General features: G+C 50.8%; 3 protein-coding genes across 3 annotated transcripts; 2 read left to right on the top strand and 1 right to left on the bottom strand.

Moving 5' to 3' along the window:
* Positions 1-395: 395 nt before the first annotated feature.
* MRPL49 (mitochondrial ribosomal protein L49) lies at positions 396-6,693 on the bottom strand. Its single transcript, XM_053278043.1, has 7 exons — positions 6,227-6,693; positions 5,018-5,225; positions 4,758-4,886; positions 3,675-4,217; positions 2,248-2,413; positions 1,377-1,501; positions 396-588 (listed from the first exon to the last, which is right to left on the bottom strand). The coding sequence occupies exons 1-7, from the start codon at positions 6,691-6,693 to the stop codon at positions 442-444; spliced, it is 1,785 nt and encodes a 594-aa protein (XP_053134018.1). The 3' UTR covers positions 396-441.
* On the top strand, positions 4,050-5,568 carry ZNHIT2 (zinc finger HIT-type containing 2). Its single transcript, XM_053278886.1, has one exon. The coding sequence runs from the start codon at positions 4,050-4,052 to the stop codon at positions 5,289-5,291; it is 1,242 nt and encodes a 413-aa protein (XP_053134861.1). The 3' UTR covers positions 5,292-5,568.
* On the top strand, positions 6,319-12,580 carry FAU (FAU ubiquitin like and ribosomal protein S30 fusion). The gene is made up of 5 exons (XM_053278549.1): positions 6,319-6,463; positions 7,905-7,987; positions 9,731-9,875; positions 10,544-10,599; positions 12,417-12,580. Exons 2-5 carry the CDS (start codon positions 7,913-7,915, stop codon positions 12,540-12,542), a joined length of 402 nt encoding a protein of 133 aa, XP_053134524.1. The 5' UTR covers positions 6,319-6,463; positions 7,905-7,912; the 3' UTR covers positions 12,543-12,580.
* The last annotated feature ends 2,033 nt before the right edge of the window (positions 12,581-14,613 follow it).

Consider the following 14,613-nt stretch of genomic DNA (forward strand, 5'->3'; position numbering starts at 1 on the left):
GAAGGGGGCAAAGAGACACTACTGAGCTCGTCTGTCAGAGCCGGGGCGCACTGCTCTGCCGTACGAGGACATTGGATCTCAACTTTGGTTGGCTCTGCTTTCAGGGCAAGCGAGAGAAGCAACCCATTCATGGAGACACGCCCACCCCCTGCAGGTTAAGCTTGCAACTCAGAACTGAGCACCTTTTTGGTCGGTCCTAATAAAGGAGCGCACAGAAGATGTCTAAACCACAGCGGTCTGACGCACGGGATGTGCTACACTTTGCAGTCCAATTTCCCCCCAAAACGTGACGAGGGGCAAGGCTCAGAATAAGGCGGCTTTGGAGCCACTCGCCCCTCGGGACACAGCCCAGGGCCCCATCCCAACGGACACCAACCTAATTAGCAAAGCAGCTCTTCAGAGGAGAAACAGGAGAGCCTCCCACAAATCCCCTTTATTTTTTTAAAATCCTTTGTCCATCAACCATGTCTTCAACTCCTGGTCGAAATAGCCCTTGATGCGAATGCTGCAGGCAACTTCATGGACCTGCGTGGCCGGCGTCCGTCCCAAGAGCGGCGTGAGGAATTCTTTCACTTCTTTCTCGAGGGCCTGGGGGAGGGAAAGGAGGTCAGAGCCAAAGTGCAGGGGCCTTGCCCCTAAAATGCTCACACCTCCTCTCTGCTGGTGTAACTGAGGACCTGGTGTGGGCTGTCCTCACCCCCATGCTCCGGAAGGCAGGACTACTCAGAAGAAGGAAACCTTTAAGAAGCCCCTACAGAGTGGCCCTGCCCCCTCTTTGGCTGGAAGTACCTGGCACGCTTGCGCACACCGGACACATATGCGGTATGTATGCATACGCGGTACTCACGCACACGCACATTGCATGGGCCCGTATGCGATGTGCACGGCGCACACACCAGATACTTCCAGCCAAAGAGGGGACGATGCAAAGGAGCCATGCATAACGGAGTCCCAGAGGGGGAGGGGGAGCGGTGGGAAGGGCAAGTGCACCCTCCCCCGCCCTTCAGGTCCGACACCCCCCTGCCTCCGTACAGCTCCGTGCACATCCGTAATCCCCTCCCCTGATAATCTGATCCTAGGATGAAGGGAGAATGTAAATACATTCTGGATTAAGCGGGAAAGTGTCCTAGGAGCAAAGGTTGGCATAGATGGGAGATAATGAGGGGAAGGGACAAGTGCTTTCACGCAGCACTGAATCACCTGGTCTAGCACTTCCTCAACGGCTCGAGCAAGCTTAGAGCGCTCCTAGCTCAGCTCTCACTCTGCCACAGTAGTCTTCAATCTGGTGGCAAACACCTAGAGCGGCTACTTTGATTCGTCCGGGACACCACTCTGTGTCTTGAACAAAGCTCGCCAACACTGGAGAAGACACCTACCCAGATATCGCCTTCAATCTTCCTGATGACAGTCATCTTCCGACAGCCATGGGTGATATCCGTATACACCGGGATGTTGTGCATTCGTGACCGTCGCACAAAGTAAGGAAGAGCAGGAGGAGGATCTGCCCAGAAAGAATGAGGACGGACAGTTTCACTGATATATCCAAAGGAATCCGAGAGCAAACGTCTGCTCAGGAGAGCTGGCTATATTCAGCTGCAACGCTGTGATTTTACAAACATCCTTATTTTGTGTAATCGAGGTTGTGATGTCTGACGATCTAGCAGGGACTTTGGTGGGAAGACATGAGGAAGGAGGGCTGCTTATATCTTGTAGGTTCTTTAGTTTTTATTGTTCTCAGTTTTTAGCTTCTTAATAATAATAATAACAAAATTAAAAGTTATTATTAATATTTCTATACCACCTGATACAGAAATCTCTGGGCGGTGTACAAGTTAATTGTACAAGCTAATTAATTAAGCATATTTTTATACCACCCACAAGCTGCATCTCTGAAATTTGAAACTTTTAAAAAAATGTAATTTTAAATGTGGTTTTAGCCCATATCTATTTTATTAATACTGTGAGCTGCCCCGAGCTGTTGTGTATTGGAGGGACGGGGTATAAATATTTTAAATGAATGAATATATAAACAAATGTGGGGCAGGAAAAAGCAAATTTAGAAATAAGTTACAGGAAAATGTAGTTTATGTTTAAACTTAGTTTAAAACTGTGTTTATGACATTGGATAACAAATCTGAGATGTGGGACTGAAGTCTTTCCACGGAAATGTTTCCCATACATCATTTTTCCTGTGGAAAATTTTTCCATTTCTAAAATATCACCGATTCATAACATTCATACGTTCACCTTGAGGCGGCCTCCATCCAGAAGGTGTGGGGTAGCTCTCTTGTTTTGGAGGTACTGGTATTCGGGTGGGAGGTAAGAGTCTCTCCACAAATTTATATTCCTCAGTAGACTCAATAATGCCCGGATATTTTGAGTCTGCCGAGTTGGCTTCCGCTGCGGCGTGGCTCTGAAACACAAAGAAGAGAGCACAAGTTGACTGCTATGTCCCTATGCATGATTCTGGTGTCGGTATTTTTCTCCTGCAATGGCAAAAGTAAATCTGTATGGCAGGATCCAAGAATCCCATTCTGATTTCAGCCACAGAGTAAGATTCAGTTGCTAATGGGAGCTACTGAAGTTGTGGCTACGAGGATGCTTCTAAAGGAACCTTTTCAACACACAAGGCTTAACCATGCACCATGTTTTGTAGAAGAAGATGATTTATATACTGCTCTTCAACCAAAGTTCTCAAAGCAGTTTACACAGAAAAACAAACATTGCATAAATAAGATAGTCGCCTGTTCCCAAAAGGCTCATAAGCTACAAAGAAACAAAAGACAGATACCAGCAACAGCCACTGAAGGGATGCTGTGCTGGGGTTGATTAGGGCCAGTAGCTCTCCTCCTGCTAAATATAAAAGAATCACCACTTTAAAAGGTGCCTCTTTTGAATGAATTAATAGACAGGGCTGTAGGTGGAGGCTGGACAAACAAACTTACATTCGAAACTGGCTGTCCTTGAAGCAGGTTTGCAAGAAGGAGCCTTGCATGATCTGAGCTTCTAGGGTGCAGGGCCATGTGCCAATTTTGGACTAGTTGCACCTGCACTGGCTCTATCAACACATGCACGTATAAAACAAACTCATCAAAAACAAGTGCTACTTTCCCAACAAAGGGATGAAATCTTGCTCAGCCATGACACTCAATGGACAAGGGCCTCGCTGTGGCCAACCTCACAGGGCTGCTATGGGGATAAAACTAGGAAGGGGGAGAAAAGGACTGTGCCTGCCCTCTTATATAACCTGCAAAAGTTAACCTGAGGTTCCCAGGGGCTACTCTGGCAGTGGCAAAGACTCCAGCAGCAGTTCAAAAGAACCCATACCGTCCTTTATTTTATTTAGTTATTTAAAATATTTCTGTATCTCCCAAAACTTGCACCTCTGGGCGGTTTACCATTAAAATCATTTAAAGCATCAAGCCAATTAACAATTAAAACCATATAAAACATTAAAATATTTAAAACCCAGTATTGAAATATATTAGAACTATAAATCTAATTCATAGCCTGGGTGGATAAATTTCTTCTTCTGCCAGAGCCCTTTTCATAGGAATGCCACAAAGGCAGCTTTTCCTAGGTGCATCGCTGGCTGGGGGGAAAGCTCTACCTGTTGGATTTCTGCCTGCCACGCCAGGTCAGCATTTCATACCCCAACCCCCCTCCCCCCTTACCAGACGGGACACTCCCAGCGGCGGCAGCCACCACCTCCTTCCTCCTAACCAGGGCGACAACGGCTCCTTCCTGAAGCCACCCCTGGCTAACTTAGCTAAAGCGAAGGCCGCCATCTTGGAACAAGGAAAGCGACAGCGGCGCCGGGTGATGACGCACGCGCAGTAGCCCGATTTACCGCCGTCTCCACGGATGACGTCACCCACAGGCCGCGCGGCGGGGTGGGGCTCGGAGCCGGGGAGCGACGCGATTAGAGCGGCCTTCGTGTTCTGCGCCTGCGCCAAAGCGACTAGAAGGGCGGCAATCATCACTGTCGAACCCGATAAGTGGCGGAAAATCTCGAACGCTCTCGAAGGTCTTCGGCCGCTCTTACAACCATGGAGGCCACCACGGGTTCGAGTCCCGGCCTCGACCCTGGCTGCGGGCTCTGCCTGGCCGAGCGGGCCCCGTACACCTGCCCGAGATGCCACCTCCGCTTCTGCTCGGTGCCTTGCTACCGGGGCCACGGCTCCTGCGCTCAAGACTTCCAGAACCGGGAGCTGCAACTACGGCTGCAGAGCCAGCGGCGGGACCCGGCCTCCCGACGCCGCCTGGCAGAGGCCCTCCTCCGGCTGCGGGAACTACGCGAGCCCGGGGATGCGGACCTCCCGCTAGGCCTGGACCCCGAGGAGGAACAAGGCGAGCTCGACGAGCTGTGGGGGCAGCTGAGCCCCGCCCAGCGGAAGGCCTTCCAGCGGCTGCTGCACAGCGGGGAGATCTCGGCTCTGCTGCCCCCTTGGAGGCCTTGGTGGACTTGGGGCAGCCGTGGGGCAGCAGCGCTGATCCAGGAGCTGGGGGAGCCCCCCATGGACACCCCTCAGCCCCCTTTGCGGCAGCAGGAGCAACTCCCCCAGGGCACTGAGGCTTTGCATCGCCCCACGCGAGAATCCTCCACCAGCAGCAACCAAGCCCTTCAGCCTGCGGGTGTTTCGAACTCAGCACCGGTGGTACCCACCACCATTCCACCCCTGGCCTCCCTCATTCATTCGCCCATCTCGCCCCTGGTTCGCTTCCAGCTGCCCAGCATGCTCTATGCATACGCCTACGCCATGGCGCTTTACAATGGGGATGGGGACGAGCTGCTCCCTGAATTTTGTGAAACGGTCCTGGATGTCTCCGGGGCCCTGGGGGCCAGGCAGGTCTTCCATTCCACAGCAGAGGCCCTGCAGGCGGCCCTGCAGGCGATCACGGCAGGGCGGTATCCTGAATGCCCTCTGGGGAATGCTGGGGTGATGGTGGCCGTGGCCCAGATCTTAATGGGAGAATGCCAAGAGAAACAGAAAGGGTACACTCTGGCTGCCCTTGCCCACCTATCCAGGCTGCTGAGCAAAGGGAAGAGACGGCTGCCGGCCGAGGACCAGTCCAGGGTGTACGGTGCCAAGAAGAAGTGTGAATTTCTGTTATCCTGGGTGAATGAAAACGAGGAGGCCTTGACCCTCCTGGCTTTGGAGGTGCAGCAGGAATACAAGGTCCACCTGGACACACTCAAGGAGGTGGGGGCCGTCACCCAGGAACTGGAGAAGATGTGGGCGGGCAAAGTGCCTCCCGCTAAAAAACCCTTGATCCAAGAATTGGACTAAAGGGTCAGACTGGGATTTTGAGTGTTGGCCAGCTGGCCATGGCTGGGGAATGGATTCACCCTGCTTGAGTTCAGATTAGGTTTTGAACAGGAGGTTGAATCTATGCCCTGTAATCTGGAACAGATCATGCTTGGATTAGACAGAAACACAGATGTCCAAACGGTGTCGATTAGCTCCTTTTCTGTCTCTGTACAAAGAATACCTTGAAATGGAACATATCTGAGGTTTTGAGAGTTGCATTGTTTTCTTTAATAAAAGGTGGATTTCTTTCCCAGGCTATCCATCTCATTTCTTTCTAATTCCTTTTAACTTGATTAAACCGTCTTGAGTGTGAGGTGTGACGACAAACTGTGTTAAGAATGAGCAAAGCTGTGCAGAGTGGTGGCAAATAAAATTCTTGGGTGGGTGTGTGTACACAGAAGGGCAAAATACATTTCGGTGAGGAGTGTGCTTTGTCCCATGTTAGGTTTCTGAAAGAGAAATTGCCCATCCTAACTGAATCTCCCCATCCTAAGCAGCAGGTTTGAGTGGCACTGTATATAAATAATATTCTCTGCAGCCCAGTAAATGAGAGCAAAGAAATGAAGTTTGAATCGGCAGATTCTTTCTGCAGTTCTACAAAACAGTTATGTTATTAACAGCCTTAGAGCATGTAATATTATTATTATTATTAGCTTCAGCTCAACCAACAGAAGCGTTCCAACATCCGCAACTAGAGAACTGGGGGGTAATTTTTTAAAATCATCATGATGATGATGATAGTTTGGGGTATCCTAATAAAACGTTGCAGGCATTTGTATTTTTCTGCACATTTGTGGGAATTTGGCTTCCCAAACTCGTTCATCTCGCCCTTCTTGCTAGAATACTGGAAAGCAGCATCACAAACCATGCATCAGATCATTGGGTGGGCGGGGGGAGGAATCTTTGTGCCTTACCCGGAAGGAAAGCGACCACCGCGGCGCCGGCTGATGACGCCACGCACAGCGCGACTTCCCACCGTCTCCGGGAATGACGTCACCAAACAGGGAGCGCAGGGGCAGGAGGAGAGTGACGCCGTTAGAGCCGCCTCAGTGCGCCTGCGCCCTAGAAGCCCCGCCCTCCTTCCTTTTCTCTCTGGCGTGCGCTGGCGGCGGACCTTTGCTCCGGCTCCATCTTGGGAAAGCGCGTGACGGGTGAGGGCGGCGGGGCCTCTGCCTTGGGGAGGCCGGTGCTCGGACTCCTGGGTTCCCCCCTGGGGAGGGCGGGACCCCGGACTCCTGGGTTCTTCCCTGCGGAGGGGTGGAAACCACTCTAGGACGCCGCCTTGTGCTGAGTCGGGCCCCTGGCCGCTCTGGCCCGGGCTGGCAGCAGCAGCTCCCCAGGGAATCGTGCAGAGAGGGGTCTTCCCCAGTTTCTCCTGCATGCAGGTCGCCTGCTGCGGAGCACCCTTAAATGTCCCCCTAACTCAGCGCTGACTTGCAGTGGGGACCAGGGGTTGCTCCTGGCCCTGCGCTTGGAGGTGCTGCCAGGGATGGGACGTGGGAGGCAGAAGGCCTCACTCCCAGGTTCACTCCCTGGCTGGCAGCATCTCCAGGTAAGGCAGGGAAGGACCCCTGCCTGAAATCTCAAGAGAGTTGCTGCCAGTCAGTGTAGACAAGACTCAGCTGGACACAAGGCGGCTTCCTGTGTTTCAAGACATAGTGGCAGGGGTTGGAAAAGTGAATTTTTAGTTAGGACTGTTGGGGAGAGCAGGAGGCTAAGGAGGAAGAATTCCTGCTTTTGATTACGTTGATTATTCAGTGGGGCGGGGAGAAGTATTGCAGACACTAGAGTTGTTGTCTTAGGCCCCCTTGTGAACAGGACCCCTCTCCCACTTCAAGGTGGGCAAATGCAAGCCTTCTCTCCATCCAAACTCAACCCCAGGTGCTGAATCCATCACCACCCAGCAGCCTTTCTCCAGGGAGGAGTGGTCAGGGCGGGCCAGCCCTGCAGAATGGTGCTGTGTGTTTATCAGCATAACCCCTCCGTTGTTTGGAGTGGGCAGGGCAGCTGGGCTGGTCTTCCTGGCTCCTTCCCTAGAGGACTCTGTTCCCTGCTGCCTTTTGGGAGCAGCATGCAAACGGGTAGCTTTCCGAGTCCCTGAGTCTATGTAACGGGAGAGGAGAGCTAGTCTTGTGGCAGCAAGCAGGAATGGTCCCCTTAGCTAAGCAGGGTCTGCCCTGGTTGCATATGAATGGGAGACTAGAAGTGTGAGCACTGGAAGAGATTCCCCTCAGGGGATGGAGCCACTCTGGGAAGAGCATCTAGGTTCCAAGTTCCCTCCCTGGCAGCATCTCCAAAATAGGGCTGAGATACCTTCCTCCCTGCAGCCTTGGAGAAGCCACTGCTAGTCTGTGCAGACAATACTAAGGAAGATAGACCAAGGGTCTGACTCGGTATATGGCAGCTTCCTATGTATGTTAGGGTCCATCAGAGAGCTTCCTGTTGGAAATGGAGTTCCGGCCAGATTGCGTGAGGCACTTCAGGATGAACCGAGAGGCCAGGGTCTTTTATTTACAGGGCAACACTTGACAGAGTGAAGCATAGCCCGTGAATGCATCCTAGCCTGATTGCTGTTCTCTCTCTGCCACGCAGGTGGAACCATGCAGCTCTTCCTTCGTGCTCAGAATCTGCACAGCCTTGAGGTGACAGGGCAAGAAACCGTAGCTCACCTGAAGGTAAGGCATTTCTAAGCTGCCCCCCCCGAGGCTCCAATCTCTGATTAGCTACCGGAGAGCAGTTCTTTTACTGCTAGGTTCGTCATCCTTTGGGCAGAAGCAAGGACTGCAGTCTGTGGAATCCTTCAGCCCCCTGATTTAGGGATGTGCAAAACCGGTTCAAAAGGAACTGGGTTTGCTTAGAACTGGCTCGGTTTGACCGGTCTGAGCTTGAACTGGACCAGCCCTCCAAAACAGAGGGCTGGTCCATGTTTGAGCCGAACCGGGCCCGGTTTGGATTGAATCGGTTCTGCATGCTTGCATCACGGCTTTTAGAAAGCTTTTAAAGACTTGGCTTTTTACCCAGGCTTTTACAGAATCATTTTTACTGCTGCTTCTGTGTGTTTTTATCTGTTGTATTGTTTTTATCCCTGTTTTATATGTTTTTAGCTTGATGTTTTTATTGCTTTTTATTGTATGTTTTAATTTTTGTAAACCGCCTTGGGGTTTTCTTTTAACGAAAGGCGGTATAGAAATGTAGAAAGAAAGAAAGGGGAATTGGTAACTTGAACTGAACTGCCCAGAGCGGTTCCATACACCACCCCTACGCTGATTTCTCCCTGATGTGTTTTCCACCAGGGCCAGCATACAACATTCACTGTCTTGATGCTGAAACTCATTGAATTCATGGTAGCTTCCTGGTAACTTAGCAATGGCACATTTGCCTCCTAATGTGCTTTGGAAGTGACCACTTTAGGATTCGGGAAACAATTGGCCTGTAGTTCAGCTTGGCTTAAGGCCCTGAAATGTTTTGCCATCCGCTTCAGCTGCAACGTGACTTATGCCACTGTGCTTGTGGCATGCCCTGTTGCGAGGCAGGGACGGTGGGGGAAGATGGACGATTGTGGTGTCTTTCACTCCTTGCAAGCAATTCTAGAACCTGCTGTATGTGGGCGGAACCGCAGCGGCCAGGGCTGTGGTCTGGAGACCTAGTCAATTTCACGCCATGGGTCTAGTCAATTTCCAGAGTGTTCTTCTTGGGGCTCCATGTCTTGATTTCTGTCCACGAAAGGCGGGAGAGAAGTATAATAAAAGGAAATGCACGATACAGCAAAACTGTATAACAAAATTCTGTCGGTCATTTCTAGATTTGTGTAAGAGCAGTGGGAGTTTCCCCTCTCAGGGTCTGGCGTGTGGATGGGGGTGAGATTTCAGCAGAAGAATGGGGTGGGCAGAGATTCAGCCCACAAACACAGACTGCAGCTCTTTGCTGCTTTCCCCTAGACACAGCAGTGTCTATTATTTCATGCATTTATTTATTTCATGCATTATTTCATGCATTTGCGTGTAATTTGCAGTCCCACCTGGAAAGTTGGGACGCGAAGAGGCTATTGTAGAAACAGTGAAAAGAACAGTGCGGTTTTTCAGCACATGTGTTCAGCCCAGGCCTGCTCAACTTAGACATGCCCCACCCCCCCAGCTGTGTTTGAACTACAACTCCCATAATCCTCCTCCACAGTGGCTAGCAGCCAGGGATTATGGGAGTTGTAGGCCAACAGCTGCAGCAGGGCCAAAAAAGCAGCAGCCCAGGTTTTTAGCCTGTCTTCTCAGCACTGAGAGCAGCCTTCTTCCATCAGGGCAAGCTGTTCTCTGTGCTAGAGATGCATCAGACATGCATTTGCATCAATACTGCTCTCTCCTTTTCTTCAGTGGAGAAGGGAGTGCGGTCTTGTGACTTCCCTCCTGATCTTTCTTCCTCTCTAGGCCCACATCGAGTCCTTGGAGGGCATTGCGCCTGAGGATCAGGTGGTTCTCCTGGGCGGAACTCCCCTGGAAGACGATGTCGTCATTGGACAGTGCGGTGTCAGTGACCTCACAACCCTGGAGGTTGCTGCCCGCATGCTGGGTGGTAAGTGTGGGCGGCCCCACAGATGGAGGATGGGGAGTTCAGTGGGCCCACCCAGAGTCTCTTGAACTGGAGGAAGGGGAGATGGGTTGGGACTCAACGGAAGGCCAGAGTGGGGAGTTGAATTGCCAGAGCGGATCAAGGCCAGGGCCAGACAATTTCAGTCCTCCTTCGGATGTTGGCCTGCAGCCTCCATGACTGTGATTAGCCCCTGTGCCTGGGGATTATGGGAGTTGTAGTCCAAAAACAGTTGCGGGGGCGGGGGTCCTAAGTGCAGCAGGCCTGCTCTAGGTGGTTCACATGAGCTTGAGAATAAAAACACATCTCTCCTCTTCACTGGCCTTGGCCAGGCTCCATGCTGTAAAGGAGTGAGTTGGGCTCACGCCACTTGGACCTCTACTCTGGGCCCAACCCATGTCCCCTCTTAACAGGGATTCCCAGAGGTTGTTGACTCCAACTCCCAGAATCCCCAGCTGCCATGGCTTTTGCTGGAGGATTCTGGGAGTTGGAGTCAACAACCTCTGGGAATCTCTGTTAGAGAGATCACTGGGCCCGATGACTGCAGCTTCGCTTTCGAATCTGTTCCGTAAGCTGCTTTGGGCGTGTGGGGTTCAGTTGCCCATAAGCAAACAGTCGCCTTTACCCCCGTCTCCTTTGTCTCCTCTCCTTAGGTAAGGTCCACGGCTCCCTGGCCCGGGCGGGCAAAGTAAGAGGCCAGACCCCGAAGGTAAGCAGTCGAAGGGGGCAGCAAGGCTGGGATGGGGCCGGGTGGGGCTGTAGGCCGTTGGGAAGGCAGTTGTAGATAAATTCACAGAGGACAGGTCCCGTGTTCCCTTGAACGGGGATTCCCAGGTGTTGCCTACAACTCCTAGAATCCCCCAGCAAAAGCCATTGCAGCTGGGGGTTCTGGGAGTTGTAGTCAACAGCATCTGGAAATTCCTGTTAAGAGATTCTGGACTCTACTGGACAGGTCCATCAATGCCTATAGGCCACCTCCAGCCTCAGAGGCAAGATGCCTCTGAATCCCAGTTGCAGGGGAGCAACAGCAGGAGAGAGAGCATGGCTTCGTCTCTTGCCTGTGGGCTCCCCAGAGGCATCTGGTGGGCCACTGTGGGAAACAGGATGCTGGGCTAGAGAGGCCTCCTTGGGCCTGATCCACCAGGGCTGTACTTGCATTCTTAAGGGTGTTTGTTCTCCTGTCCACGGACAGGAAGCTCTGCCCTCCCCTTCCTCCAGCAGCGGAGGAGGAATGCTGTTGGGCGAGGAGAGCCGTGCCGGGGCACCAGGTGTGACCTCTTTCCTTTCTGCCGCAGTTTGCCAAATAAGCGTTCCCAGAGTGCCTTGAAAGTTGGGGCTCCCCTGAAATGGCTGTATTCTGCTCCCCTCCCTCCCCTGGTTTTTTTTGGAGGCGCCGGCTGTTATCTTTGCCGCTTTACAGGCCGAGTCCTGTCTGCAGTTGAGCTCTTGAGTTTCCACTTGGGTTCCTGTGCCCGAACAGCAGGCAGAAATCCAGCAGGGGTGACTCTTTTTTGCTAGCACAGGCATGCAGTGGCAAGGGTAGTGTCAGCGGAATTTCTGCCTGCCCATAATGTGAGATACTGAGCCTGTGGATTGGGGTGAGGGGTGCACAATTGTGGTGATCCCAGCCTGTAACATGGTTCAGGAGGCAGAGCCTTGTGGGTCTAAAAGGAGCGTAATGGAAGTAAAGGGTGATGCAGCTGTTCCATCGGTTTTCGTCCATCGTGGCTGGGAATGCTGGGAGTTGTAGTCCAGCAGCTGGCAGGCCAAAGTTGGGCATCCATGCTCGAAGGCAGTGTCCTTCATTGTGGCCAATGGAAGCCCCCATCAGCCCAAAATGTGACTCCCTGATTAAGAGTTGGTTGGGCCGGCGTGACGCTGTGGCCGGAGCGTAATACTTGGCACCATCCTGGGCTGGCACCATAGAGAGAGCCGGCCTTGTGGGGTAGCAAACATGGATTGTCCCCTTTGCTAAGCAGGGTCTGCCCAGGTTTGCATTTGAATGGGAGACTCCATATGTGAGCACTGGAAGATATTGGGCCGCTCTGGGACGAGCACCCGCCTGCTTGCATGCAGAAGGTTCCCAGTTCCCTCCCTGGCAGCTTCTCTAAGATCAGGCTGGGAGAGACTCCTGCCTGCAACGTTGGAGAAGCCGCTGCCAGTCTGTGCAGGCAATAACTGAGCTAGATGGACCAAGGGCCTGACTCAGTATATGGCAGCTGCTGATGTGCCTGTGAAAGCAACCATTCCTGCTGTGTTTTGCCCTGGGGTGGGTTGGGGGTCTCTTATAATCGGGACTGAGCGCTTTCGAGGCCCTGCCGCATCTGGGAAGGCAGGCGCCGAGCTCTTGAGAGGGCCCCGTCTCCCTTAAGACCCTCTTAGCACCGAGAAAAGGGCTGTACTATGCGGATGTCATCAAGGTGGGAAGTGGCTTTTATGCTTGTTTGCCAAAGTAGCCCCTGCTTGAAAAACAGTGGAGATCTCGGGAGTCGGCTGCTGAGGCCTGCCTGGTTTTTGCCCTTCTAGGTGGCTAAGCAGGAGAAGAAGAAGAAGAAGACGGGCCGTGCCAAGAGGCGCATGCAATACAACCGTCGCTTTGTCAACATTGTGCCCGGCTTCGGCAAGAAGAAGGGACCCAACGCTAACTCTTAAGTTGCACCCAGTTACCCAATAAATTAGATTTGCCTGGATTTTCTCTCCGGATGTTGCCTCTGTTTGAGCTGGTTTCTTATTTCTCTCCTGTTGTCCTCTCTCTGGACTGAGCGCTTTAGGCACTCACAACATTGTGCTGTGTACAGCAGAAACATTAGGGTCACCGAGGTGTCAGCGTGGTGTAGTGGTTAGAGGGCTGGACTAGGACCGGGAGACCCGAGTTCAAATCCCCGTTCAGCCATGATACTAGCTGGGTGACTCTGGGCCAGTCACTTCTCTCTCAGCCTCGCCTACTTCACAGGGTTGTTGTGAAAGAGAAACTCAAGTATGTAGTACACCGCTCTGGGCTCCTTGGAGGAAGAGCGGGATATAAATGTAAAAATAATAATTTTTAAAAAATTATGATAGCTGTCCTCTGCAATTTGCTTCCCGGCAACCTGTGTTCAAAGGTGCCAATCTGTGTAGACCAGGGATTCTCAGCGTTGGGTCCCCAGATGTTATTGAACTTCAACTCCCATAATCCCCTGCCCCAGTGGCCTTTGGCTGGGGATTATGGGAGTTGAAGTCCAATAACATCTGGGGACCCAACGTTGAGAATCCCTGGTGTAGACAGTACAGAGCTAGACAGACCTATGTTCTAACTTAGTATATGGCAGCTTCCTATTTTCCTATTGACACCTACAAAATAGTGCAAGCTGGAAGCATACATTTTATTACAAATTTAGAAGGGGTTTAATAAATGTATTGGCATTTAATTTATATTGCCTCCTTTCCCTTCCAAAAAAACCCAGCAAATGATCCAACTCATCCCCCAACCAGCCAGTGTCTCTTCAGAAATCCAATCCAATTTCTCTCTCCAGTTTATATTACTATGAGCTTCAGCACAGCCAACAGAATTGTTCTAACATCCACACAACTGGAGAACTTTGGTAAAGAAAAAAATAAATTAAAAAAACCTTGGCTGTAATAAAGTGTTGCATACTTTTTAATTTTCTGCAAATTTGTAGGAATTTGTTTTCCAAAACCCATTTCCACACTTGCTAGAATATTGGAAAACTTAATCGTGTACTTTTCCTTTCTAGAAAGTGTGCTGATGTCCACATTTGCTGCTTAAGAACAGAAAAATGCTTTAACCAGTTTCAAAACGTTCTTTATTAAAGCTGAAATCTCAGTCATCTTACTAAAATTAGTGCTCGCTAAAACTTAAAACTCAGCCACAAACTCCCAAGTTTAAAGAGAAGCACTCAAAATGGAGATGCTGAACCTCTGAATGTTATTTTTGATCACCTCTGGAATATATACATTTGAAAAACTGCATTAGATGTTTTTTCTTTCTCCCAAAAGGAATTTCATTCTGCTTTTACGGTACTTCATGGCTCTCAGCGAAATAGTGCTTTATCGCGCCTGCCCACCCACGCACCCTCATACTTGATTTAGATGCCACCTTTCCAAAAACGGCTCAGGGCAGTTAAAATGGTCTCTAGCTTTATAGACAGCATAGAAAAGTCAAAATGTGCTGTCAAGTCAATTTCGACTCGCAGCAACCACAAAGCGCTGTGGTTGTCTTTGATGGAATACAGGAGGAGTTTATCATTTCTATTTCCCGCGCAGTATGAAATGATGCCTTTCAGCATCTTCCTGTATTGCTGCTGCCTGATACAGGTGTATTCGAACCGGCAACCTTCTGCTTCTTAGTCCAGCATTTCCCCACTGTGTCATTAAGTGGCTTATGCTGTCTTTACCTGTTTTTCATAAACCGGTCTCTGTCTTTTCTATGCTTTAATGGGCACTGGCTGCAAAACCAGCACATCCCCAAAATCATGGCTTTAAACAATAAATAAAGAGAAAAAGCAAGTTTCTAGTCCTTACAGCTGTAAGGCATGCAAACAGATATCTGCTGAAATCTCAGAAACCAAAGAAAAGAGGGAAGCAAGCTCAGTGACGCAAAAAAAATCTGCCAATATACATGACAATAATTCTAGCCTCATAATGGATCTTATTTTTTGCACGGAATTATTATTAAAAATATTTCCCACTTTTCAACCAAGTAGTTCTGGAAGCCGTTTACATA

This window comes from Hemicordylus capensis, chromosome 14 (assembly GCF_027244095.1).
Source record: "Hemicordylus capensis ecotype Gifberg chromosome 14, rHemCap1.1.pri, whole genome shotgun sequence".
Classification (NCBI taxonomy): domain Eukaryota; kingdom Metazoa; phylum Chordata; class Lepidosauria; order Squamata; family Cordylidae; genus Hemicordylus; species Hemicordylus capensis.

Coding starts and splice junctions, on each gene's coding strand:
- ZNHIT2 (XM_053278886.1), top strand. CDS start 4,050: ATGGAGGCCACCACGGGTTCGAGTCCCGGCCTCGACCCTGGCTGCGGG.
- MRPL49 (XM_053278043.1), bottom strand. CDS start 6,693: ATGCAGGAGAAACTGGGGAAGACCCCTCTCTGCACGATTCCCTGGGGA. Junction 5,226..6,226: donor GGTGGTCGCTTTCCTTCCGG/GTAAGGCACAAA, acceptor CATCTTCTCCAG/TTCCTGGGTGACGGCCCCCA. Junction 589..1,376: donor AGATTGAAGGCGATATCTGG/GTAGGTGTCTTC, acceptor TCCCTCCCCCAG/GCCCTCGAGAAAGAAGTGAA.
- FAU (XM_053278549.1), top strand. CDS start 7,913: ATGCAGCTCTTCCTTCGTGCTCAGAATCTGCACAGCCTTGAGGTGACA. Junction 7,988..9,730: donor AAACCGTAGCTCACCTGAAG/GTAAGGCATTTC, acceptor CTTCCTCTCTAG/GCCCACATCGAGTCCTTGGA. Junction 10,600..12,416: donor TAAGAGGCCAGACCCCGAAG/GTAAGCAGTCGA, acceptor TTGCCCTTCTAG/GTGGCTAAGCAGGAGAAGAA.